General features: G+C 63.9%; 2 protein-coding genes across 3 annotated transcripts; one reads left to right on the top strand and one right to left on the bottom strand.

The window, feature by feature from the left end:
- Nucleotides 1-1,289: 1,289 nt before the first annotated feature.
- NCAN (neurocan) lies at nt 1,290-13,716 on the bottom strand. Its single transcript, XM_051639556.1, has 15 exons — nt 13,692-13,716; nt 10,153-10,232; nt 8,717-9,118; nt 8,073-8,247; nt 7,817-7,944; nt 6,650-6,943; nt 5,383-6,231; nt 4,110-5,288; nt 3,512-3,628; nt 3,120-3,233; nt 2,755-2,913; nt 2,570-2,652; nt 2,348-2,492; nt 1,587-1,769; nt 1,290-1,471 (listed from the first exon to the last, which is right to left on the bottom strand). The coding sequence occupies exons 1-15, from the start codon at nt 13,706-13,708 to the stop codon at nt 1,323-1,325; spliced, it is 4,074 nt and encodes a 1,357-aa protein (XP_051495516.1). The 5' UTR covers nt 13,709-13,716; the 3' UTR covers nt 1,290-1,322.
- Nucleotides 13,717-21,929: 8,213 nt separating this feature from the next.
- On the top strand, nt 21,930-24,119 carry NR2C2AP (nuclear receptor 2C2 associated protein). Of its 2 annotated transcripts, none has more exons than XM_051639540.1 (6): nt 21,930-21,990; nt 22,488-22,534; nt 22,967-23,057; nt 23,171-23,276; nt 23,566-23,634; nt 23,797-24,119. In XM_051639540.1, the coding sequence occupies exons 2-6, from the start codon at nt 22,494-22,496 to the stop codon at nt 23,910-23,912; spliced, it is 423 nt and encodes a 140-aa protein (XP_051495500.1). In that variant the 5' UTR covers nt 21,930-21,990; nt 22,488-22,493; the 3' UTR covers nt 23,913-24,119. The 2 variants fall into 2 exon arrangements, with proteins under 2 accessions (XP_051495500.1, XP_051495501.1); XM_051639541.1 differs by lacking the exon at nt 21,930-21,990 and adding an exon at nt 22,125-22,144.
- Nucleotides 24,120-24,282: the final 163 nt, after the last annotated feature.

The following is a 24,282-nucleotide window of genomic DNA, read 5'->3' as shown; positions in this document are numbered from 1 at the left end:
AGATCCAAGGGAGTGGGAGCAGCAGAGCAACCTCGGGGCGTTGCGGTGACCTGGAGCCCTTGTAGGGATGGCTGGGGTCCCCCGTGCCGGGGGGAGGACATGAGGCAGCTGAGCCCAGGCCATCGGTCACCTCGAGTGACTTCCAGTGCTGATGAAAAGAAATAGCTGACACATCCAGCCACTGCCACCCCCAGGAGGGGACAATGGGGACTGTTGGTGCCACTGGAGCCCCAGGTGGTGGCTGTCACACGCTGATAGATGGCACCCACAGCTAATGCAGGTGGCACCCTGGTCGATCCATCAGCATCTCTGCGTGTCACCGGGGCCAGCAGGGAAAGCCACGGCCACTCTGCCCCCACCACGGCGTGATGCATGAGCCCTTGGCTACCACCAAGGAGGTGGCAGGGATGGCACAACCAGCCCCGAGGAGGAGGATGAGGTTTGCTTGAAATTCATTTAGCAGTGGTGAAAGGAGGAAGATGGAGAGTGTGAGGAGAGGGCAGGGAAGGGCCACGGGGGGACTGTCCCCAGGGTCCCCACATCCCCCGAAAGGTGCAGGGTCAGGGCAGCTCAACTGTTAAAAAAATTTATTAAAATGTCCAGCAGTACAGAAAGGCAGAGTCAGAAATGGCACGAGGGGCTCGGGGGGGACAGGGAGGGGGCTCGGGACACGGCAGTCACGTCGCAAACAGCAGAGATCAGGAAGCGCCGAACACACGCGCGCACACACACACACACACACACACACACACACCAACTCCAACGGGGACCCGACGACGAATGGAAAGGGAAAATAAAACCCAACCCCCGGGCCGGGAGCAGAGCTGGACACCGGCCCTGGGGGGCACTGCCCCCACCCCCCATGCCAGTCACAGGGATGGCCCACAGGCAGGACCAGGGGGGGGCTGGGGCAGGAAAATGGGGGGTCTGCTAAAAAAACAGAGCCACCCTGGACCAGTGAAACAAGATGGTTGAGGTGGGAGAGATGGGGGGGCTGGCGGGTGAACCCCATTCCTTTGAGGAGGGGGCCAGGCGCCAGCCAGGGAACAACCCCCGCGCAGGGATGGAGGGGGGGGTCCCCGTGTGGGGCTGGGGGCTCGACCCCAGGTCTGGGGGCTGAGCGTGGGGCATGCAGGGAGGGCTGGGGATGCACAGGCAGCTGCCCCCTCCGGATCCTATTCCCTACGGGGCCGGGCAGCCTAGGAGCTAAAGCCAAGGTGGGGGGGTTATAAAAGAGGGGCGGGGGGTGGGTGGGGTGGGTGAGGGTCAGGAAATATCACCACATCCCATCGGGGACCTTTGTGCTTCCTCATCCCGAGGCTCTAGAAGTAGTGCCCCTCCTCCATCCAGTCCAGCCGGAGGCGGTCGCGGTGTTTTCGCCGCTCCTTGCGGGGTTTGCGGTGGTGGTGCTGGTGGTGGGGGTGGCCGTGCCGGTGCCGGTGGTGACGCCGCGCTCGGTGCGACCGCCTGGCTAACGGGGGGGGGCAAGGGAGGGGACCGTGAGTCCCGGCAGGGGGTGGGTGCCTTGACACCAGCCCCCCCAGTCCCCAGGATATCCCACCCCAAGACTCCCCGTCCCCACTAACGTTTTGTGCAGAGGATTTTGGGCCGGTCCCACTTGCCGGTGCTGTGGCACTTGATGGTGGGCACGTGGCGCTGGGTGAAGCCCTCCTCGCACTGGTAGCGCACGCTGGAGTGGATGTTGTACTTCTCCTTCTTCTTCCCCACCGTGAAAGCATTCGGCACCTCCGGGGGGGGCCCGCACAGCACTGGGGAGGGGGACACAAACAGACACACACCCCCCGTCACCCTCCCGGCACTGGGAGGGGACAAGGGGGACACTCTGCCAATGCCATCTGCTCTCTCCACGAGAGATGGATGGTTTAGGAGGGGCTCTCCTCCAGCGGGGGGGGCAGTGAGGTGTTCCCACGATTTACTTAATTAATTAATGGCTGAGCCCTTCTTTAGCAGGGGGGATGCAGGGAGGGGGGGTGCAGGGAGGGGGGGTGCAGGGAGGGGGGGTGGGCTGCTCTGCTGGCAAAGAGCAGCTGGAGGTTAATGTAACCTCCCAGATAAGGAATGAGAACTTAATAGTTTGAATGGTGGCAAACTAAACAAATTCAAGTGAAGAGGGGAGAATTGATTGGGGGGGAAACAGAAATTAAGGGGAAGTGCTTGAGTTTTCCTGCACGAGGGGTTGGGAGAGGCTTCCTGAGGATGAGCAGGAGCTCAGGGGCTGCAGGATGGGAAGGCTGGGGGCCATGGGATGGGGATGGGAATGCTGAGGGTGATGGGGTAGGGATGCCAGGGGCTGTGGGATGAGGGCTCCATGGTGGGGACATGGTACCTGTGCCTTTCTTGCAGATGTAGGGCAGGTTGTAGTTGCAGGGCACATCGTTCCACTTGCCGATCTCGTGGGACACCAGCACCACACAGTCCTCACCGCCCGCAAAGAAGTTGTCGGGTTGGTTCTCCCGCCAGTTCTCGTATTGCTGGTGGGACAGAAGAGAGGGTGAGAACCCCCAAACCCCCCTGCCCCGCACCCTGAGCCCCCACCCAAGGCTCTCACCAAGCCGGTGTTGTCGGTCCACTGGAAATCCTGCTCCACGATCCTGTCGTTGAGCCCGATCCAGGTGTTTTCATGCCCGAAACCTGAGGAGAGAGGCACCCAGGGCTGGCACGGGGAAGGTGAAGAGGACCCACAGGTGCTGATGCGAGCTGTGGGAGGGGGTGTTATCCCTCCCAAGCCCACACCGTTGATGAAGCTGTGCTCCTCTGGCGAGTGGATGCTGGTGAGGTGGCCGGCACGGCGGCGACAGTCCCGCTCCGCATCCTCCCAGGAGCGCCGGCGGGAGAAGTACCGGTAACAGTGACCCTGGAACTTGTGCCAGTTGTGGTCACAGCCCTCTGTGTCTGTGGGGAGATAGAGACCGTGGGGACACCGAGGGGGACCATGTCCCCCCAGCATTCCGGAGAGGGATGCAGGGAGCAACTCCCCCCCCCAGTGTGAGGAATAAGTCCTGCATCCCCTTCCCCAGGGATCAGGGGCTGAGCATTGTCCCCATGGGGGTCTCAGCCACCCCATGGTAACCCCACGGAGGGGACATTGTGCTCCCCACCTTTCTCGCAGCGGCTGCCCCCGTAGCTGGGCAGGCAGAGGCAGACAAAGGAGTTGACCTCGTCAATGCAGGTACCACCGTTCTGGCAGGGGCTGGACAGGCAGTCGTCGATGTCTGTGGGGACACGCCAGCAGCTGTGGGTGTGTGGAGACCCCCGGCCACCACCCACCATGCCACCAGCACCCATGTCTGAGGATGGGCAGATGGAGCACGATTTAGCCCCGCAGACCCATTCCCTTCCCAGCTTCCCAGTCTGGTTTCAGCTTCATGCTGTGAAGGCAGGTAGAGCTGGATCCGGGTCCAGGACAGCCAGATCCTGCCCTGGCATGGCTGGACCCTGACCCAGCATGGCCAGATCCTGCCCTGGCACGGGAGCTGCTCCAGCCACTCACCGATCTCGCAGTTCTCCCCGGTGAAGCCCGGGGTGCAGCTGCAGCCACAGACGGTGCCGTTGGCGCGGCAGGTCCCGCCGTGCAGGCAGGGGTTGTTCTGGCAAGGGTCGGCTGGAGCTGTGGGGTGGGAGTGGGTGTCCTGAGCCAGGGTGTGAGGGGGACACCACGACACCCTTCCCCAGCAGGACCTGCCTGGCACTGCCGTGCGTTAACCACAGGGCATTTTTCCACCCACCCTGGCCTTACACTTCTCAATATCTTGGTCACCAGTTTGCCAGCCTGGCCAGGCTGCCTGTGCTGAGTGTCCCCCACCAGCAGCCACCTCTCCAGCTACTATTAACAACTGTGCCTATTAAATATTTAAGAGGATGTTTCCCTGCCTCCCAGTAACAGCTCAGCTCCCTTCGAAAAATCCGGGATCTGCTCCCAGCCCATCATGGTTGCTGGAAACTCCCCAGTGAGTAAATTGATTTGGGTAAAAAGAGAGAATCCCCTACCAAACTGTGCCCTCCTGGCCTGGGGGGTCAGTCTCTAGGTCCTGCTGCCCCCCAGCCCGTTCCTCCCTGTGCCCATCACTCTGGGTACCCCCAGTGCTCACCGTGCTGGCTGGCATTGCCAGTGTCCATCCAGGCCACCAGCTCGGGCTCCTCCAGCTCCTCGCCGCTCCCACTGTTGGCATCCAGCAGGTGGGACCCCCCTGGGCCCCCCGGCTCTGCCATCATGGAGGGCTCAAAGAGTGGCTCTGCACTCGGGGACTCTTGCCCCTCTAGCACCCCTGGGTGGGGGGCAGTAGGGGACAGTGGGGGGCTGTACGTGGCTGAGCTTGGGGGTGCAGGGGGCTCGTCCCTCCTTCCCTCTCCAGGGGTGTCCTCCTCGCTGGGGGCTGGTGGGGCATCCTGGTGGCTGGAGGCAGCTGAGGGGCTGGGGCTTGCGGGGGGCTGCTGCTGAGTGGCCAGGGGGGCTGGGGGGAGATGCTCAGCTCCCCCCAGCTCCTCTGCAGCATGGCTGGTGGGTGCTGGGGCCATGGAGACAAAGCCTGTGGACCCCTCCTCAGCCGCTGGCTCCAGCACATCAGCCTCCACAGGCTGCTCAGTGCCAGCCCACGGGGCCACTTCCCCAGCCATGGGGGGAGGAGAAGGTGAGGGGACATCCTGTGCTGGGGGGGACACGGCTGCTCTGCTGCTCAGCTCAGCTGAGCCATTCCCAGCACCCCCATACCCAGCCAGGGGCTCAGCTGGCCCATGGGGAGCTGTGGGGCTCAGCTGCCCCGGGGACTGGGGAGTAGCCCCCTCAGTGGGGCTGGGGGTGACAGGGTGCCCCACAGAGGGGCTGGGTGGGTGGAAGAACATCACGGCTTTCCTCTGCCTCTCCAGCGAGCCCTCACCCAGGGCCCCACTGCCATCACTGCCGTCACCACGGGGCTGTGGGGCCATCTCAGGAACCTCAGCCACCAGCGGGGCTGGGGGCAGTGGGAGCCGTGCTGGGACAGAGCCCCTGTCCTCCTGGGAGGGGGCGTCCCCAGAGAAGTCCTCCACGGCATCCACAGGTGGCCGGGGAGAATCCCCACGGGCACTGGGGGCACGGGGCTGAGCCCTGACCGTGGTGACATCCTGGTGGGGAATGCTGGAGGCAGGCAGGGAGGGGGATGGTGGAGGGGGTGTCTGTGTGGGACCCCCGGGATTGTGGGGGGCTGTGTGGGGGCTCCACTGTGGTGAATCCCTCTGGGCCAGCGCCTGTGACGAGGGGGACATCGGGGTGGTGGCTGGTGCCATCAGCTCTGCAAGAGATGGCATAACCGTGGGGTCCCCAAACTGGTGCAGTCCCCACCAGGACCACCACCCTCCCCCCAGCCACCTCCAGGTGTTGCTTACCAGGGCTGATCTCCTCCTCCACTACGTTGGAGGGTGAGTAGGTGCCACCTCCCTGGGGGCTCTTGGTGCTGGCACGAGGGACATTCCACATCTCCACCAGATTGGCTGCAGCCCCCTTCACCTCCAGGGCCAGGATGGGAGTCTGGGTGACTGTTCCCAGTGGGTCCCCGGCCACCATGGGGTCCCCAGCCACCGTGGGGTCCCCGGTCACTGTGGTGGGGTCCTGGCTCTGCTGTTGCAGCTGGAAGTAGCGCCCGTTCAGCCCAGCGTAGCTGCTCCTCCTTGGGGTGTGGGAGCTGGCAGGAGGGGTGCTGGGGGTCTCTGCTGCCATGTCAGGGGGCATCCCCAGCCCAGATGGTGAGCTGGTGACATGCTCCTGGGTTAGGCTTTGGGACTGTGGCAGGAGGGTGGCCAGGGTCTCCAGGTGGCCAGAGGCTTCTTGGACCCGCAGTGCTGGGCTGGTGCTGGCAGGATCCTGCCAAGAGATCCCCAGTGCCTGGTCCACCAGGTTGAGAGCTTCATCCTCATGGGGCCACACCAGCGAGGAGGCCGTGGTGGGTGGCAGTGATGTGCCATCACCCAGGCCATGAGCCACCAGTGCCTGTGATGGTGCAGCCCCGGGGAGGTCCCCACGCTGTGCTGCTGGGCTGCTGCTGGTCAACTGCAACTGCTCGTCCTTGACCTTGTCCTCACCCAGCCCTGTGGGCCCTGGCTGTGGCAGGAGGGTGTCCCGGGTGTCTCCCGACGTGCCCAGGTCCTCGATGTGCTCCACCAGCACGTTGTCACTGCTTGGTGGGTCGGTGGATGGCACCAGCTCCTCTGGCTCCTTCTGCCCTGCGGCTGCTTGTGCTGTGGTGAAACCATAAGCTGGTGAGACCATGAGCATCAGCTGAGCTGGTGATGGGACCAAGGGGCATCTGGGGAGTGAGCATCTCTCCTGTGTGTCCCCTAGTGCTTGGTGCCAGGCACCACATCCCACCACACCAGGCTGATGCATGGGATCGTGGGATCATTTTGGTCAGAAAAGACGTTTAAGACCATCGAGTCCAACCACTACCCTCACTCTCCCAAGTCCACCACTGAGCCCTGGAGCTGGGCTCCCTCCCAGCACAGCTCTCCTCATTCATCTCGTTAATTCCCCAATTAAATATTAATCCACAGCACTTTTCCCAGCCATGCCCACCGATTCCCGAGGGAAGAAGGGCCAGGGCTGCTGGGAGGAGGGGGATCTGGGGGGGAGAGGAACACATCAGCTGGTCCCCCTTACCTTTATAGCAGTAGGCATCGAATTTGGAGGTGGGGGGTGGGAACCCGGTGCGGTTGGGGAACTGGTAGAGGGTCCGGACGCCGGAGGCGTCACCACCGCATTTCCTGCGCGGGAGCGTGATGGGATATCGGACGCTGCCATCCGCCAGCCAGCCCGGGTCACACCGGTCCAGGCCCTGGTGCCAGGCCAGGTGGAGCTGCCCCGTGGTGGCCAGGGAAGCCCCCCGGCTCCGGCAGTGCCGCCGCGCCTCCTGCCAGGTGAACCGCCCCGGCACCGCCGCGTAAAACACCGTCCCTGCGGGAGAAGCAGAGCCTGTTGGGGACACGGGGACAGAAAGCGGTGACAGTCCCGGTGGCTCGGAGCCCAGAGGTGGTTTTTTGGATGTCTCTGTGACTCCAGCATGACAGCCAGGCCACGCTGCTCAGCACCAGCAGCAAAGGTGAGACCAAGAGCTGGCACGGCACCGGCGCTCATCCCCACGGCAGGGAAGAGATCACAGAATCATCACATTGTTCTGGTTCAAAAAGACCTTTAAGATCATCCAGCCCAGCTGCTAACCCAGCCCTACCAAGGCCACCACCCACCATGTCCCTCAGCACCACATCTACACGGCTTTGAAATCCCTCCAGAGATGGGGACTCCACCCCTGCCCTGGGCAGCCTGGGCCAGGGCCTGACAGCCCTTTGGGGAGAAGAAATTGTTCCCAAGATCCGACCTAAACCTCCTCTGGCACAACCTGAGGCCATTTCCTCTTGTTCTATCACTTGCTCCTTGGGAGAGAAGACCAACTCCCCTGGCTCCAACCTCCCCTCAGGCAGTTGCAGAGCCAGAACTTCTCCCCTCAGCCTCCTTTTATCCAGGCTGGACACCCCCAGTTCCCTCAGCCGCTCCTCATAACTTCTCCAGCCCCTTCTCCTTGTGCTCCAGACCCTTCCCCAGCTCCATTGCCCTTCTCCAGACCTGTCCAACCCCTCAATGTCCTTCTTGCTGTGAGGAGACCAAAACTGAACCCAAGATTCTAGGTCCTACTTCACCAGGGAAGATGCTCAGAGATGGCCATGATCTCAGCCCCAGCGACTGTCTGGATCGATGTCCCTGGCCACCCCCTGGACCGATGTCCCTGCCACCCCCTGGACCGATGTCCCTGCCACCCCCAGCCCCACTTGCCTCGCAGCTCTGGGGCATAGCAGTACACATCATACTCCTCCCCCGGCTCCCTCCGGCCGTAGCTGCGGATGCCGGGGAGGCTGTTGCGGTCTCCGTAACACCCGGGCCGGGACAGCGTGATGGGGTACCTGCCCGAGAGGGACGCGGGGGTGCTCAGCTCCAGGGCCAGCCCTGCCCCGGGATGTCACTGGGGGTCGCCAGGGAGCCGAGCACCCGCCGAAGCAGCCGGTGCCACAGGCTCTTGCCGCACGCTCACCGCACGGTCCGGTCGGCCAGCCAGCCCGCGTCGCAGTTGTCGTAGCCGTCCTCGAAGGCCACCTGGAGGTGCTGGGGGGAGGCCACCACAGCAGAGTTGTCCCGGCAGGCTCGGCGGGCGGCGGCGAAGCTCAGGGCGTAGCGCTGCCCCCCTGGGCGGTAGTGGAAGACGACGCCTGGAAGGGCAGTGGGTGACATGGCTGGCACAGGGGGCAGGGCTTACAGAATAATAGGATCATGGAATGGTTTGGGATGGAAAGAACCTTAAAGGTCATCCAGTCCCAACCCCCTGCATGGGCAGGGACACCTCCCACCAGCCCAGGTTGCTCCAAGCCCCATCCAACCTGCCCTTCAACACTGCCAGGGATGGGGCAGCCACAGCTTCCCTGGGCAGCCTGGGCCAGGGTCTCACCACCCTCACACTCCAGAATTTCCTCCTCAAGTCTCACCTCAATCTCCCTCTGCCAGTTTTTATCCATCCCCCCTTGTCCTCTCCCTCCCTGCCCTTGTCCCAAGTCCCTCCCCAGCTTTCCTGGAGCCCCTTCAGGCACTGGAAGCTGCTCTAAGGTCTCCCTGGAGCCTTCTCTTCTCCAGGCTGAACAACCCCAACTCTCTCTCAGCCCCAGGGCACGGTGCCTGGCTCACCCATCACCTCCAGTGGCACCAGGTCCTGCTCATCCTCGATGCCAGCCACCACCTGGCAGCGGTACAAGCCGGCGTCGCTGGCGCGGGCGGCGCGCAGCACCAGGGTGGCGTTGGAGCGGTCAAGGGGGTAGCCGGGCAGGGCCACCCGCCCCTCGTAGGCTTTCACCACCTTCACCGCCTTGTCCTTGGCCACCAGGATGGGGACATCCTCCCGCTGGCCGCTGGCCGAGCGCACCTTGCTCCATTTGAGGCGGGGGGGGTCGGGGGGCTCGTTGGGGCCCAGCGAGGTGGAGGGACGGAGGTGGAAGAGGCAGGGCAGGGCCACGGGCTCCCCCAGCCCCACACGGACCGCCTGGGGCTGCAGCCTCTGGATGTGGATCACCTTCCCATCCTCCTGGGAGCCTGCGGGGACAGAAGCCCAGAAACCATGGGGATGGGCAGCGGGAGCTCCTGCATGGCTCTTGTTCATGGAGAGGGGGGAGAGCGTGGGGATATTGTAGGAGGTTGGGGGACTCTGTACCCAGCACCCCTGAGCCCGCCAGGGGGGAGGGTGGAGCAGGACAATGTGCAGCCTCCTCACCTACGGTCTGGAGACTGACAGTGCCAGTTGAATCTGTCCCCGCAGGGCTGAACCCCCAGATCTCTGTAACCGCCCCCCCCCCGCAACCTCCCCCCTGGATGCTGCCAGGCTGTAGCCGCTGCTCCGCACCCAACCATTCCCATGGGAATACCAGTATTCCCTATCCCTGCCCGCAGCTGGGTGCTATCCAACCCCATCCCTATGCCGGGATGAAGCGGGGCAGCGATCGCCGCCTCCTCCTCCTCCCGCACTAATCCTGCCCCAGCTCCACTGCTGCAAATCCCACAGGTCTCCGCAGCCCCCACAGCGCAGCTCTCCCTGCCCGCAGCCCGGGAGATGCTCCCCCCTGAGCCCAGCCGGCTGGGGACCGGGGACGGCCACTAATCCCCCTCCCCCCGGACCCGTCACCTTCCCCCCTCCATCGCACCGCAACCCCCTCCCTCGCTGCGGAAGGTACCAGGGCGGGGGGATCCCCTCCCGTGCAGGAGGGTGCTGGGATGCACCCACCATGCAGGAGTGGGGGGCGGGAGTGGGGTGGGAGTGGGAGAGTGGGGGCAAGGAGTGGGGGAACATGGGCTCAAATCCCCTCGGGGACTCAGCTCCGTGGCAGAGAAACCAAAGGGATTAAGGATTTAAGGTCTCGCGTGCGGGGATCCCAGCGTGGGCGTGTCCAGGGTCGCCTGGGGGGCTTCTCCCTCCATAATCCCCCGCAGCCAGGGGCAGGGGGGGGCAGGGGGGCCGCATCCCCAGCCCTTCCCTGGTTATTATTCACCCTCCACTATTTATTGCGGCTGACGGGGTTCATTATTCGCTGCTGTTTACCCTCGGTGGTTAATTACCCCCGGGCAGCACTTACCCAGGGCGGCGATGGGGAGGAGGGAGAGCCCGAGCAGGAGCCAGCAGCCAGCATCCCCCATCACATGGACCATCCTTGACCTGCAATGACAGCGGGGGGGCACGTCGGGGTGGGAGGCCACCACTCACCCACTCCCTCGGGCCATAAATCACCACGGGGCCACACTGGGACCAGCCCCTGGAATGGTGGGGAGGGCACGATTAGCTCCATGGAGCAAGATGCCATCAGCTGCAGGGCTTCATTTCACCTTCAAGTGACAATCAGCAGCAGCTGGATCCCACCACAACCATCATCCACAGCTACCATCATCACCCAGACCCCACCACAAACCTGCCTGAGCTTTGTTTGGGATTTTATCCAGGCTCCAGCACCCCAGCCAAGCAGGGTTGTCACCAGCTCCCCCAAAAGTCAACTCCCAGACAGGGCCAGGCTGGAGCTTGGCACCATGTGGCCAGGAGCTCAAACCAGACCCATGATCTCCCCTGTGCCAACAGATCCAGAACAGGGTCTACTGGTCCATGTGGGTTCCTCAGCTCTGTCACTGACCCCCAGCTTTTGGGGAACACCAGGACCCCCCCTTCCCTCTCCCAGCTGCCTGGAGCTGAGCCTTCACCTCAGCCCACATGTTCCCCCATCCCTGATGTTCCATTTTCCAACCTTTGATTTCTCATCCTGTCCCTTCTGCTTTCATGGGACAAAAATAGAAAGAGAACAATGAGAAGAAAAAAAAGAGACCCCCTACATTCTGCACTGGAAAAGGGCCCTTTTGGGGGTGCAAAATTGGGTTTTATTTTATCTCTTCTAAAGAAGAAAGCATTTGTAGCCCCTTCCCTCCCACAACAGCTCCATGGGGTTCCTGCCTCCAAACCCAGCTGCTGATAAAAGATGTGGAGGTGACCTGATCCCAGCTCCAGAAGGCAATTCCTGGAGTGTGGAGCAGGGAGTGGGATGAGGTTCACTGCCTTGGCCCAGTCACGTCTCTCAGGGGATGAGCAAGCTCTGCCAGCACCACAGCAGCTCCTTCTTCCCTGCTCCAAGATGCTCTGGGAAGGAAATTCCCCCAGCAGCACCAAACTTTTCCCACTATGGGGGAAGAAAATAAATTGCTCAGCAGGGTCCAGCTAGGGAGGCTCCAGCTCCTTCCCATTGAAATGCTAATTCTGACTTTCTGGGGTGTCAGGAGCTCTCCCAGCACAAACCATCAGCGTTGGGCCATGGGTTGGGGTGGCTCTGGGACATAGAATGGAGTGGCCCCTGCCCACCCTCCCAGTCCATCCATGTCCTTCACTGAGCCACGATGCTGGGACCTACTGGGCAAGGGTGGGGTGGTGGGTGCAGGATGGGGAGAAGGGTGCTCGGGGCTGTGCTCCCATCCCAGAGCTTCAAATCACTCCCAGTCCACCTTTTCTTTCTTTTTCTTTTTTTTTTTGTATTTTCACCCAGAATTTTGTTTTTCACTTCCCTCCACCCTCCCCATCCCTGCAACTCCCAGGCAACTTTTCCCCATCAAAGGGCAAACAGGACAACTTCCAAGTGGGAAAAGCAGCAACCAAGCCTCAGTCCCCAAAAGTTTCCCTTTCTCCATCCTCCTCCTCAGCCCATTCACAGCCACCTCCCAGTGCCACCAGCCCCAAACCACTATATTCTGGCCCACAGGGCAACTTGGAGTGGTGGGATGGAGCCAAAGGGATCCAAGAGACTGAAGAGCCACGTTAACGTGCCAGTGTATAAATACTCCTCTAAAGCTCTCAGCTGTTTACCCAGAGACGGGTCCTCGCTGAGCAAACGCTGCTGAATAAACACCCTGGAGTTTATTTAAATGTTAAACAGAGAAGTTGCTCCTTGAATTTGCAACCACTATCCCAGCCAGCTCCCCAGCCGGCTCGGGTAGTGGTTGCAAATCCAAGGAGCTGCCGTGCCAGGGGTGGACAAGCCCATGGTCCCCACCCTAAGGGTCCACAGGACTGCAGGGCTCCAGCTGCAGTCGTTGCCTTCCCTGACATCAGCATTTTTGGCCATTTTTTCCCTGATTTTTTTGCTGTGGCAGCAGGGAAGGTGCCGCGGTGGGAAGGGGCGGCGCTGCCGGCGGCACCCGCGGTCTCCTGGGGGACAGGACACACAGCCCCAGGCTGCTGCTCCCTTGGGGCCACCCAATTGTCACCCTCCCTGCCCTCAGAGCACGCGGGGACCGTGTCCCTGGTGGTGCCGTGGATCTGCTCCCAGCTGTGGAGACTAAGCAAGGTCCCTGCTGTGCTCTGCTCCCCGCAGCCCCTCGCTGGACCCCCGCAGCCTGGTGCTGAGCCAGCAAAAAGTTGATTCCAAGGTCAGGACAAGCAGCACGGCCACCTCCAGCCCTGCTGGTGCCAGGGCAGGTGGTGTCCCCCACCGAAGGACCCCCAGGAATACCAGGCAGGGTCCTCCCAACCTCGGTGCCTCATTAATTATTAAGACCGTCCCCCTCCCACCTCCTCTTTGCTCCATTAACCCACAATCCAGCTCCGGCAGCCCCGGGGTTGGCGCGGCCCAATCCTGACCCCCCCAGCACCATCGGGATCAGCCCTGGCTCAGCACCAGTGCCGGGGGGGGCGGGAAGCAGGATCAGCCCCATCCCGCTTGGGCAGGATCTGGCCAAGATCCCCATGAAAGGGGCCGGGGGGCTCAGCCAGGTCGGACATCGCGGCGCTGTCCCCAGCGGTGACAGCAAAGCCAGGAGGGTGGCACCGGGCGCCACGGACACGGGGGGACAGTTTGACATTGGGGGGGGTGTCTCACGCCACAGTGAGGGCAGTGCCACAGACTCGGGACACAGCGGTGTCCCCGGTGCCACGTGGCTGAGCGCCCTCGGGGACAAGGAGCGTGTCCCCGTCCCCCGAGTGGCCCAGCCCGGGGGGAACGGCAGAAGAGAGACATTTAAAATAACGCCGGTGCAAAGCCACCCCCCCACACACACACACCTCAACCCGGGCGAACATTCTCACATCTGTCACTAGCTGTCACCTCATGAATAATTCATCTGCCTCATGAATATGCAAAGCCGGGGCTGGTGATTAGCTCGAGCTGAAACATAGCTTAATTCCTCACAGGCCATTGGACGCCGGGACGACCCGGCCAGTTTTGGGGTCTCCTCTCAGCCCAACCTGCCCCGACCCACGGGCTGGGGGCAGCTGCGGACCCCCGGGTCCCCACGGAGCAGAGGGGACATTTAGGACAGCAGGGATGCACAGACTCGGGGTGGGTGGGGAGGGGGACACTGCCCACCCACCCAGAAAGCCAGGGTGGAGCGGGACAGGGATGCTTCCCCCTCGGGTATGCCCCAACCCTGGGGGTGTCCCCAGCTGCCCCCCAGCCAGGGTGCAGACCCTGTGTCCTCTGCTGTCCCCACGGGTCACTCGGGTCCTCAGTGCCACCAACGCACATACAGCACCTTGATGCCCACCCATCCAAGCATATCCATCCCCACCCCCCCCCGATCACGGGGCCGATCCTGCACCCCCTCCACACAACCCTGAATCACCACCACCCACCTCCGCAGCACCCACCTCCCTCCCAGCACCATGATGCCTCCACCAGCCCAACAGGGATGGGAGTGTCCCCCCAGCACCCCCCCCGGGGCCGTGTGGCCGCGGTGGGAGCCCGGTGGCGGGGCCGGCTCCGCGTCCCCTCCTCTCTGCCCACAACAAAGGAATTCTGCCTCCCGCTGCCGTCACCGCACGGGCAACGTGACGCTCCCCGCTCCCCCCCAGCTGCCAGAATAAATTAGCACCTCGGAAAACTGTGATCCCGGCCAATATGGGCCCTTTGCTGGGTGCGATTTTTATTAGGCAGGCAGTCTGCAGCCTTTCGTTTAGAATTTGATCCGCTTTTAAAAAAACATGTATTTTATGCCCCCCCCCCGCCCCCTCCCTATTTTCTCTCTCTCCCCGGGAAGCAGAAGGCACCGTGGGAGCCCCCAGGCCGGCGCGGTGTCACCGCAAGCCCCCGGCCCTGCGGGGGACTCGGCCACACATCGATGGGCAATTCCCAAGGAAGCGCCGGCACCGGGCATCAAAAGCAGGGAGAGGCCACCGATCCGGGCTCCCGGCACCGTCCTCCCCGCTGGCGAGTCCCCAGGCCCATGCGTGGGAGCCAGGAGCCCCCAACCAACCTCAGACACTTCACTGGTACCCGCGCCTGCATCCGTCCATCCCCGCATCCCTCCCTCCCTCCATCCATTCCTCTTCGCCACGCAGCATTCCTATGCCGGGACATGCAGGTTGGGGCTCATCCTGCCCATGATGCTGAAGCCCCCTCCCCGCTGCTCTCCGGCAGCCACGGGTACCCCGGGGATGTGAAACTTCCCGGTCCCCTCCAAGCCAGGGAACCACCGGCAGCACCACCGGGGAACCAGGCGGCCAAGACAGGGGAGGGGACAGAGGGACACCTGGCTCTAAAACGGCGAGGTGACAGCTCCGGTGGGCACCCACCGCCAGCACCCGCTGCCGTCCCTCGGCCTTTCCCCCCGCCCACCCCCTCGCTGCCAGCCCCTGCCTGCCCTGCCAGGGTCCCCCAGCCCCGCCTATGTGTTCCCCAGGCGGTCCCTGTGCCAGAGTCCCCCAGAGCTCTGGTCCCACCAGTGTCCTCTTGTCCCAGTCCTCCCGGTGTCCTCCTGTCCTGGTCCTCCCGGTGTTCCCCTGTCTTGGTGTTCCCACAACCCCAGTGACCCCAATCCCATTGTCCACCTGCCAAATGTCTCTAATCCCTCCTCCCCCAGCCCCGACCCCCCAGCATCTCCTCCAGCCCCGCTATCCCCAGCGTCCCACCCCTGACAGTCCCAGTCTCCTCAGCGTCCCCAGCCTTCCAGTCCCACTGTCTCCCCTACCCCAGGGACAATATCTGGGCATCCTTGTCCACCCTGGTCCCCACAGTCTGTCCCCCATCTCCTTATCTCCCTCCCCCCATCCCGGTGTCCCCCCACCCTGACAGCTCCGTTGTCCCCACCGCATCCCCAGCCCGGGTCCGTCCTGTTCCTGCCATAACGGTGCCACCGTCTCCATCCCCGTTCCCGGTCCCCATCCCCGTGTGCTCTCACCGCCCGGCCCGGCCCCGCCGGCACCGGGCACCGCAGCGGGGGCGCGGCGCGGGCGGAGCCGACGCCGGTATCGGTGCCGGTGCCGGTGCCGCACGTACCTGGGCCGGCGCTCACGGGGTCATCGCCGCCGGTGGAGCCGAGCACCCCGCCGGCACCGGGGGCTTAAAAGCGGGGCGCGGAGGCTGGAGGGGAGGGGGGCAGGGGGCCAGACCCCCCTCGCAGAGGGGGCCGAGCCGGGGCCGAGCGGGGCCAATCGCGGCTGGCGGCGGGCGCGGCCCCCCCCCGCCGGTGCCGCCGGTGCCGCCCGCCCCGCACCTGCCCGCAGCGGCGGCGAACCCGCGCCCGCTCCGCGCCCCGCCGCGCTGCCCGGCGCAGGGCGAGGGGCGGCCGCGCATGCGCTACCCCCCCCCGCCCCAAACCGGGGCCGCCCCCCTTACAATCCCCCCCCACCGGTGGGTCTGCCCCCTCCCCATCGAGCAGGGCCGCCCCCCGCCGCAGGCACCGCAGCCCCTCCCGCAGCCGGGGTTGGCAGGGGTTGGGGGGGTCTTTTTAAAGGGGGACGTCCCTGTAACAGAGGGGGGATCTCTGTAATGGGGGGGATCTCTTCTAGCCCATCCACAGCTCCTCCAGCTGGGTGAGAGGGGCCCGGCGCGCCCCCTCCTCCATGGGCACCGCACGCCCCAACATCCCTGCACTAGGCTCTGGCTGCATCCCAGTAGGATTTCAGGGGATTGCCAAAAAGGGGGGGGGGGGGTACCTTCCAGTCTCTCTGCAGCCCCTCCCCAAGTATCTGCGGGTCCCCCGTTGTCCCTGTCCTGCCACCCAGCGGGATTTTAGCTGGTGTCCGAAGCACCTTCCAGCCCCTCTGCACCCCAAAATCCCTCCCAAACCTTACGGGGTTCAACCAGCATCTACTTCCAGACCACCCGTACCCCGCACGGCCCCGACGGGGGGGGGGCTGGAAGATGCTGAGGAGGGATGAAGGCTTGAAAAGCCATCACTGAGCTCCCAGGGAAGGGGTTTAGAGGGGGGTCACCTTCCCACTGGTGACTGCAGAATGCCCTCCTGTCTCCCCCCGACTTGGCAAGAACCGGTGACAAAATATTCCTCCCCCCCGCCCCCCGCCCGCCGCCTCCCCTTCATTTTCCCCATCCGATGAGTCCGCGGAAACCCGAGAGCAAAGTTCTCATTTCCGACTCCATTGTGCCCGACTTTTTCGTGGCGTTTCCTGCCTTTTGTGAACCCCCCCCTCCCCTCGGCACAACCCCCGGCGTTGCCACCGCACAGAGCTTCTCTTGTTCCCCTGCTTTGTGTGGCTGCAGCTGGCGTCCCTGTCCCCCACCAAGGTGCCCGAGTGTGGGGGACAGTGACAGGGGTTAATCCCCCCCCTCACGTTGCTGGCCAAGCAGGATTGGGGAAAGGATCCCAGGGGATTTGCCAGCACCCTGGTTTCCTGGCTACTTCGTGCTCCAAGCAAATCGACTCTGCAGCTCTCCATCCTGCTGTCCTGCTTTGGAAAGGGCACCCATGGGTGCTGGTTTGCTGGAAGGAGGGTGCTGCACTGTCTTCGTGTGTCATGAGAGGACAGTCCAGCATGGATGGAGGAAGGACCAGGGTGGGACAGAACCAGTTCCGAAGCTTTTGCCCCATTTGTGCAAGGGCCTGGGCATCCTTGGGGGTGAAACTGCTCCTGCTGTGACCCCCACAGCCAGGTCTTGCACCCACATCCCACCTGCCCCCTGCCTCCATGCTGTCCAATCTCTTTCTCCTGCTCTCCACCTTCCCAAGCTTCATCTGGAAAGCCAGAGGCACCATCAGGGTCTGATCCACACCATGCATGGGTCAAGGACTAGCCAGATTAATCTGGGAGCCCAGCTCCTTCCTGCACCCAGCAACTGGAGTGGGGGTCCCCTCAGCACCCACCTCTCATGGGCCACCTTCGCTAACGAGCACCAGACACAGTGATCAAGCTGCACCCAACCTTGACCCTGACCTGCAATGGCTCCATGGAGTGAAAGGGTTGTGGGGACAGCTGGACCTCTTGGGGACACCAACCGTACTATGGGCAGCAAGGGGGGGACAGAGGGACCCCAGGCACCCACCCCCAGGGGGAGCAGGGCCCCTGCAGAGCCCGCGTGGCTGATCTGCTGTTTGTCTTGCTCGGGAAGGTGCTGGCAGTGAGTTATTGGAGCTCTCCTCTGGAGTGGAGATAAATGTCATAACAGGCACCAGCCTGTGCCGCGTGTGGATGAGAATGAACAGGCACCTCTCCCGTCCTCATCTCCCTGCTCTGGCAGCTGCTCCACACCCAGGGACTGGGGTGATGGTGGGCACTGGTTCCTCCACCACCACCAATTTGTAGCTCCAGTGTCCCCTCACTGGTGTCTCCAGCTGGGAGGTGAATTCATGGGGATCCACCCATCCTGGAGCCCTGACATCCCACTGTGCCCATCCCTCCATCCAGGTGGGAGAGCCAGCTCCACCTGGCACATGGGGATGTCCCCATTGCCCCAACCTTGTCCTCTCAGGGTCTCTCCACACCTCCAGCCCCACATCTAGCCCACCCCTGCGGTGCTGCCCCAAGGGCACCAACAGCTCTGCTCTAAGCTACTCTCATGGAGCAGCACCCACCATGGCTGGGTCCCCTCTGCACCCCACGTCTCTATCCCCCCAGGGTCAGAACAGGTCCCCAGGGCAGCAGTGGTTGGGTTCTCTCCATCCCTTGGTCCTGCTCACTCTGCCCTGGCTCCGATGGATTTTGCATCGGAATCTTCCAGGGCGAGCAGGGACCTGAGTGTGGTTTTGAGCCTGAACACCAGGTTTCTGGTGAAATCCTGCAGCAGTGTTGCCGTGACGACCCTCCTGCAGTTTCCATCCAGAGATGTTTTCCTTTGTTGTGACAGGGAGGTGGGGAGGCGGCTGCCGGCAATTGGGGTGTGTGGTGGCACTGGTGAGGGCTGGCATCACAAAGGGCCAGGACCCCCCTTTGCCCCTGGGGAGACCTGGTGGGGCTCTGGCATAGGGCTGAGGGGGTCTGCATGGCTCCAGCACAGCCCTGGCTTGGCCTCAGCCACCCAGGAGACAGCGGAAGGGCCAGGGAACACACATGACATGAGTTTGGTAAGTCTCAGCCAGGTCTCACTCCCATTAAGAGCCGCAATAGGGAGGTAAGGTGACCAACCTACAGTTTGGGGATGGGATGAGGACACTGTAGAGTCCTGCAGGGGAGAGAGGAGGTGGGGAAGTGCCCACCCTGATGACAGAGCTGGATTGGGGGTGGCAAGGCCAGGAGCCTCCCAAGCTCCAGAGCTGCCCAGTTTGGCAGCTGGGGCCGAGGCGCCGTGACCAGGGTGCTGAGTACCCTCATCGCTGCCATCCCGTGGGTGCTGAGCACTGGGGCACCGGGGTGCCAGGGACCTTCCCAGCACAGTGAGGGGCTCCACAGCTCCCCACATCAGGAGCAAGGCCCCAGTCCCTATATGGCCGGGGGTGCACAGGGGGACCCCATCCCGCGCCCCTTGGAGCCGCTTGTTATTCCGCTCAGGTCCGCCGGCAGCTAATGAAGCCGGTTCCAGGAGAGCTGCCACATTCATGGGGAAAGAGCTCATTAATGAGGCCTCTGCCACCGCAGCTGGGGCCAGCGCTCGGGGCACTGGCATGGGGGCGGGCAGACAGACAGACGGACAGCTCCGAGGCAGGGCAAGCCGGCAGCCGATGCCCTTCCTGGCTGAGATGCTGGTCCAGAGCTGGAGCAGGGCAGGATGCTCCTCATTGCTCCAAGGGGATGGACTGAGCCCCAGCACCATGGACCCACTTCCACTCTGCCCCCGGCCCCTCGTCCCAGGCTGTGCCTTGTTTTTTGCTTTTGGCTAGAGCCAAACCCACCAAATCCTCCTGATGGCACAGGCTGGGCATAGAGGGATCTGGGCTGGGGGCTGCAGCATCCCCCCGGGGACACAGGGACCCTGCCCTGGCCAGGCCCAACTTCCCTCCAAACCCATTGGCAGGATGCATCGATTTTATTTTCTGTTTCCATGGCGACTGCCTCCTTCCCTTCCCCCTCCCGGCAGCCAGACCTGTTCCTTTGCCCTCCTGCAACACCCAGCCCCAACCAGCACCCACCTTCCGTGGGGACAGGGGGGACACAAGACATGACCCAGCACGGTCCCCTCCTCCAAGTACTCCCTTGGGTGGCATTGCCACCAGCTCAGGACCTGCAAGCAGTGCCCACCGTGGTGCTGGTGAGTGACAGGCAGCAAGGGCAAAGTTGGGACTAGGAACAGGGGACACCAACCCTGGCCATCCCCTCTGTGACACGGGAAATAATTAGCAGCAGGACTGGCAGGACGCCACACTGGGTCATTAGCCAGAGCAGTAATTGCCCCCCAGGCACTGCCCGTGTGGGGACACTGAGCAGCATCTCCTGCCAGCAGAGCCAAGCTCATGAATGTCACATTCTACCCCAACACCTGCTCACGGCCAATGTGCCGTGTCCCCAGCACCCCCAGCACGGCAGCACCTGCAGGGAGGACACCAGCACCTTGGTGGTCCCGTCACGAGCCTGGTGCCTTCACCAATTTGGGAGAAAACACCTTGTGGCTAAAAATCAAGGCTATAACATGCTAATTAGCATGATATCCTTTTACCCATCCCCTTCCAGGGGGACGCACCCGTTGCCGTCCCGCTCAGCTCCTTCCCAGCGTGGAGATACCACTACATTGCTCTTTAGCATTAATTACCAGCTGTGCTAAATGCTGCTCTTCCCGCCCCCCCGGGACCTCCTGGGCTCACACAGAGGGAATAAAGGCAGAGGCACATCCCGGAGAACAGGCAGGGCCCTGTGCCGGGCCGGGGGCCCGCGGTGTTGAATAGCGCCGGTGCCGCATCCACCGGGAATCTCCAGCCTTTACACGGAAGTGGAAATCAATCGCCGGCGGGTAATTAACGGCGAAGGGCACACAACACCAGCTTCTTCTTCGGAAGCAGCTCCCGGTGCCAGCCCGGGGTTGCTCAGCAAAACTCACCCGCCAGCACCCGCCGGACGAAAGGCACCAGCACCCGCTTCCTGCCGCCCCGGCACGAGGGGGCTGCACCGGCCCCGGGCCAGCAGCCCCACGGGTGGGAGGCGCGGCCGGTGGGAGCCGGGGGTCTGGATTCGGGCCGGTGCCTGGTTTGGCACCGGCCTTGCTGTTAGCTCTTGGATAAAATGCGAAGTGGCGGTTGTGGGGCTGAGCGCCGGGCTGGGGGGCAGCCGGGGCCGCCCAAGCTGCTCCCGGCGCAGCCCGGCGGGAAACGGCTGCGGCTGCTGCCGCGCTCCCCGGGAGCCGGGAGGGCGAGGAAGGTGCTGAGGCCGAAGAACCCCGGGTTGGATGGAACTGGGGGTCGCTGGAGCGGCAGGAGGTGACGCAGGTGGTGGTGGCACAAATGCCAGACCCGTCCCCGATGCGCAATGAGCCAGGGGGCAATTAAGGCTCCTGCGGTTTTTGACCCAATTTCTCCGGCAAACCTCGGAGAGGGGGAGAAGGGGAGGAAGGAGGAGGAAGAGGGAGCGCGGCACGCGCGTGCTGCTGCCTGTCACCGTGTGTGCGTGTACACGCTCAGCACACGCGTGTGTGCTCCTTGGCGGGCTTGTGCAGGCGTGTGTGCAGCCCCGGGGCGAGGGTCTGAGCCCCCCGAGCTGCGCTGCTGGGGGGTGGCAGCGCTGCAGCGCTCGCCCCGTTCTGTTTTTGCTCGAGGGCGCTGTGACTCAGCGGCAGCCCAACACCAGGGAGGGCTGGGGGGCTGTGGAGCACCCCCGTGCCGTGGCCTTGCAGTGCCTCCCCCTCCAAGGTGGAGGCATCCACCAGCCGGGGATGTGGGACCCCCGCGGGGTCAAGGCTGGGCAACCTCACCCGGCGCTGGGGCACATCCATGGGGACTCGGGGCCGTGGGCAAGCGCAGCAGCACCGTGTGCGAGGGATGATTTTGAGCTGCTGCCATGTTATGTGTGTGGGGGGGGCCTGATTTCTCCTGGCACGGCTGTTCCAGGCTTCCCGCGGCTCCCTCGCAGGCTGGGGGGGCACAGCTCAGCCCTGCCGGCCGGGGGTCCCCCGGCCCGGGGCAGCACGGAGGGGCTTTGTGCTGGAGACTTGAATCGGGGAGGGGATGGGGGAGTTAGGGGTGGGGGGCACTGGGCTGGGGGGGTTGTTACGGGCGTGTGGGGAGACACTGGTGTGTGTGCTGGAACATGGCAGGGATGCTGGGATATGAAGGACGCTGGAGCACGCGGGATGCTGGGATGCTGGGATGTGCGGGATCCTGGGATGAGCGGGATGCTGGAGCACGCAGGGATCGCTGCCCCCCGCCCCCCACCCCGCAGTCTCCCCCCGCTCTCTCCAGCCGCGCTCCGCCACTGCCACCTACAGAGCTGGCCCAGGAGGGCACCCGCATCCCCCAGCCCGGGGTAACCCCCCGGCTGCACCTGGCTCGGGGGGGATGCACCCCCACCCCAAAGCCGTGCAGGGGCCATGGAGAGGGGCTTGGGGGTGGGGAGGAGGTGAGGGCGGGAGCCAGACTTTGCAGGGGGGGTAAAGCAAGGAGGGGCGGCACCCACAAAAGTGCTGGGCCGGGGGGTGCTGGCGGGGGGACCCCGCGGTGCTGTAACCCCGCCGGGAGGGCTGAGAAGGGGCGGGGGGGGGGGCGGTCCCGGACAATGGGGCGGGGCGGGCAGGGCGGTCCCGTACGTCCCGGTCCCGGGAAGCAGTTCCGCCGCTTCCTGCGCCGGGCGGGCGGTGAGTGCGGGGCGGCCGGAGGGGACGGGGATGGGCGCGGGGGGGGCAGCTGGCTGACCCAGGGCCCCAGTGCTGCCGGGGGTCGGGCGGGGAGGGTTCCTCACTGCTGCCCTGGGGGTCTCCAGTGGTGTCCGGGTATCCCCAGTGCTGCTCGGTGTGTCCCCGGTGCGGCTTAAGGGTCCCCAGTGCTTCTCAAGGTGTCCCCAGGGCTTCCGGGGGTCCGCAATGCTGCTCAGGGGTCCCTAGTGCTGCTCAAGGGTCCTCGGTGTTGCTTAGGGGTCTCCAGTGTTGCCAGGGTGTCCCCAGCGGTGTCCGGAGGTCTCCAATGCTGCTTATGGGTCCCTAATGCTGCCGGACTGCCCCCAGTACTGCCAGGGCGTCCTCAGTTGTCGGCGGGGGTCCCTAATGGTGCTCGGGGGTCCCCAGTACTGTCGGAGTGTCCCCGGTGCTGCTGGGTGGCCCCGTTTTTGCCCCTGGCTGACCTGTTCTCTCCGCAGGCTGCGATGCCCGTGGAGCCCTTGGTCTGCGCCGACACGGCCACGCGGTGAGTTCGGCCCCGAGGGGGCGGCGGGCAGGGGGGCAGCAGGAAGGGGGGCAGCAGGCAGGGGTCAGCAGGAAGTGGGGGGCAGGAGGCGGGGGGGGCGGCGGGCAGGGGGGCAGCAGGAAGGGGGGGGGCAGGAGGCAGGGGGTCAGCAGGAAGGGGGGCAGGAGACAGGAGAGGCAGCAGGCGGGGGGGGGCAGGAGGCAGGGGGGGCAGCAGGCGGGGGGGGGGGCAGCAGGCAGGGGGGCAGCAGGCGGGGTGGGCAGCAGGCAGGGGGGCAGCAGGCAGCCCCTGCCATGGCCACCACCCCAGGCCGGGTCCCTGCCGGGTGCCACACGTTGTCCCCCGGCCGCAGGGGGGACTCGCGCTCCCTCGCTGACACTGTCCCCGTCGCTGACACTGTCCCCGTCGCGTCCCCGGCCTGTGTCCCTGCAGGGTGAGCTCCGTGCTGAACCGGGACGCGAAGCAGTTCGGGAAGAAGCACATGTTTGATGGGAGTGAGGAGACGTGCTGGAACTCGGATCAGGTCAGGGGGATGAGGGCAGGGGAAGCCTGGGGGCAGGGATGGGAGCTGGAGGGGTGGGACAGGAGCTGTGCCTCCCCACCCTGACAGAGCCCCCGTGTCATTCCTGCCTTCAGGGCACCTGCCAGTGGGTCACCCTGGATTTCCCCTGCACCGTCAAGGTCTCACAGCTCCACATCCAGTTCCAGGGGGGATTCTCCAGCCGGCTGTGCACACTGGAAGGTGAGAAGCTGGTCTGGGGGCAATAGGGGTCCTTCTGCCTCAGTTTACCCACACCTGGATCCCACAACTCTTTGCTGTGAGGCCCAGAGGTGTTTGCTACCTGGTCCTGAAAGCCAAAGGGGGTTGAGGACATGGGCTGGAGCAGAGAGGGATGGACTTTGAGAACCTGGGGTTCCCTGGGATGCTTTGAGTGCAGAGCCAAGGCAGGGAGGATTGTGGGGGCAGCCAAGGTGGTGGCAGCTGGCAGAGGCTCCCCCAGCAGCTGAGCCTCCACCTTCACCCTCCACAGGCTGCAGAGCAGGGGAAGAACTGGTGAAAATATCTGAGCTGTACCCCGAGGACATCCATGCCATGCAGATATCCTTTGCCATGTCACGGGCTGGGTCCAGCAGCTGGAGCAGATCTGGACATCACCAGCCACAGTTCACTGGGGTGTGAGCCCCACGTGGGTCCCCTCAGAGCCAGGCTCCCACCTCATGGTGTCCCCCTGCCTGTTTTTTTCCTTTATGAATCCCACACAGATTTCAGGTGGAGGAGACAGTGCTGGATAAGCTGAAGATCACCTTTGAGAACAGCACTGACTTCTTTGGGAGGATCGTGGTCTATCACCTCGGGGTGCTGGGGGAGAGGCTCTAAGGCAGTGGCAAGGGACAGCACGGAGGAAAGGGGACAACAAAAGCTGCCAGTGGGGATGTACAGCCTCCAACTGCACCCCAAGGTGCTGAGAGGGACCCCCTGCCCCACAGGATGGCAGTGACAGAGGGACACTAGAGCAGAGATCCATGTGCTGGACTTTGGTGGGACACAGAAGTGTAATGACACAAATAAATGGTGTCCCCACTCCTTCCTGGCTGCTTCTGGGGCAAGTGGCATGCCTGAGACCAAGCCCTCCAGGGTTTGCCATGGCAAACCTCTTGGAAGAGACAGGAATACCAGGGCACTGGGAGCTGGGGGACTTGGGGACTGGTGGCTGTGCCAGGCCGAGGCAAAGGACAGGGCTCCACAC

Source organism: Apus apus, chromosome 24 (assembly GCF_020740795.1).
Source record: "Apus apus isolate bApuApu2 chromosome 24, bApuApu2.pri.cur, whole genome shotgun sequence".
In the NCBI taxonomy this organism is placed as follows: Eukaryota; Metazoa; Chordata; class Aves; order Apodiformes; family Apodidae; genus Apus; species Apus apus.
Note: the sequence above shows the minus strand (reverse complement) of the source record. Positions and strands in the feature narration are given on the sequence as shown.

Bases quoted from the DNA above. Each gene is read 5' to 3' on its own strand.
- NCAN (XM_051639556.1), bottom strand. The intron at 3,234-3,511 runs GTGAGTGGCTGG...GTGTCCCCACAG, and splicing joins CGGGGAGAACTGCGAGATCG to ACATCGACGACTGCCTGTCC. The intron at 2,914-3,119 runs GTGGGGAGCACA...ATCTCCCCACAG, and splicing joins GGGCAGCCGCTGCGAGAAAG to ACACAGAGGGCTGTGACCAC.
- NR2C2AP (XM_051639540.1), top strand. From the start codon at position 22,494: ATGCCCGTGGAGCCCTTGGTCTGCGCCGACACGGCCACGCG. The intron at 22,535-22,966 runs GTGAGTTCGGCC...GTGTCCCTGCAG, and splicing joins TGCGCCGACACGGCCACGCG to GGTGAGCTCCGTGCTGAACC. The intron at 23,277-23,565 runs GTGAGAAGCTGG...CACCCTCCACAG, and splicing joins CCGGCTGTGCACACTGGAAG to GCTGCAGAGCAGGGGAAGAA.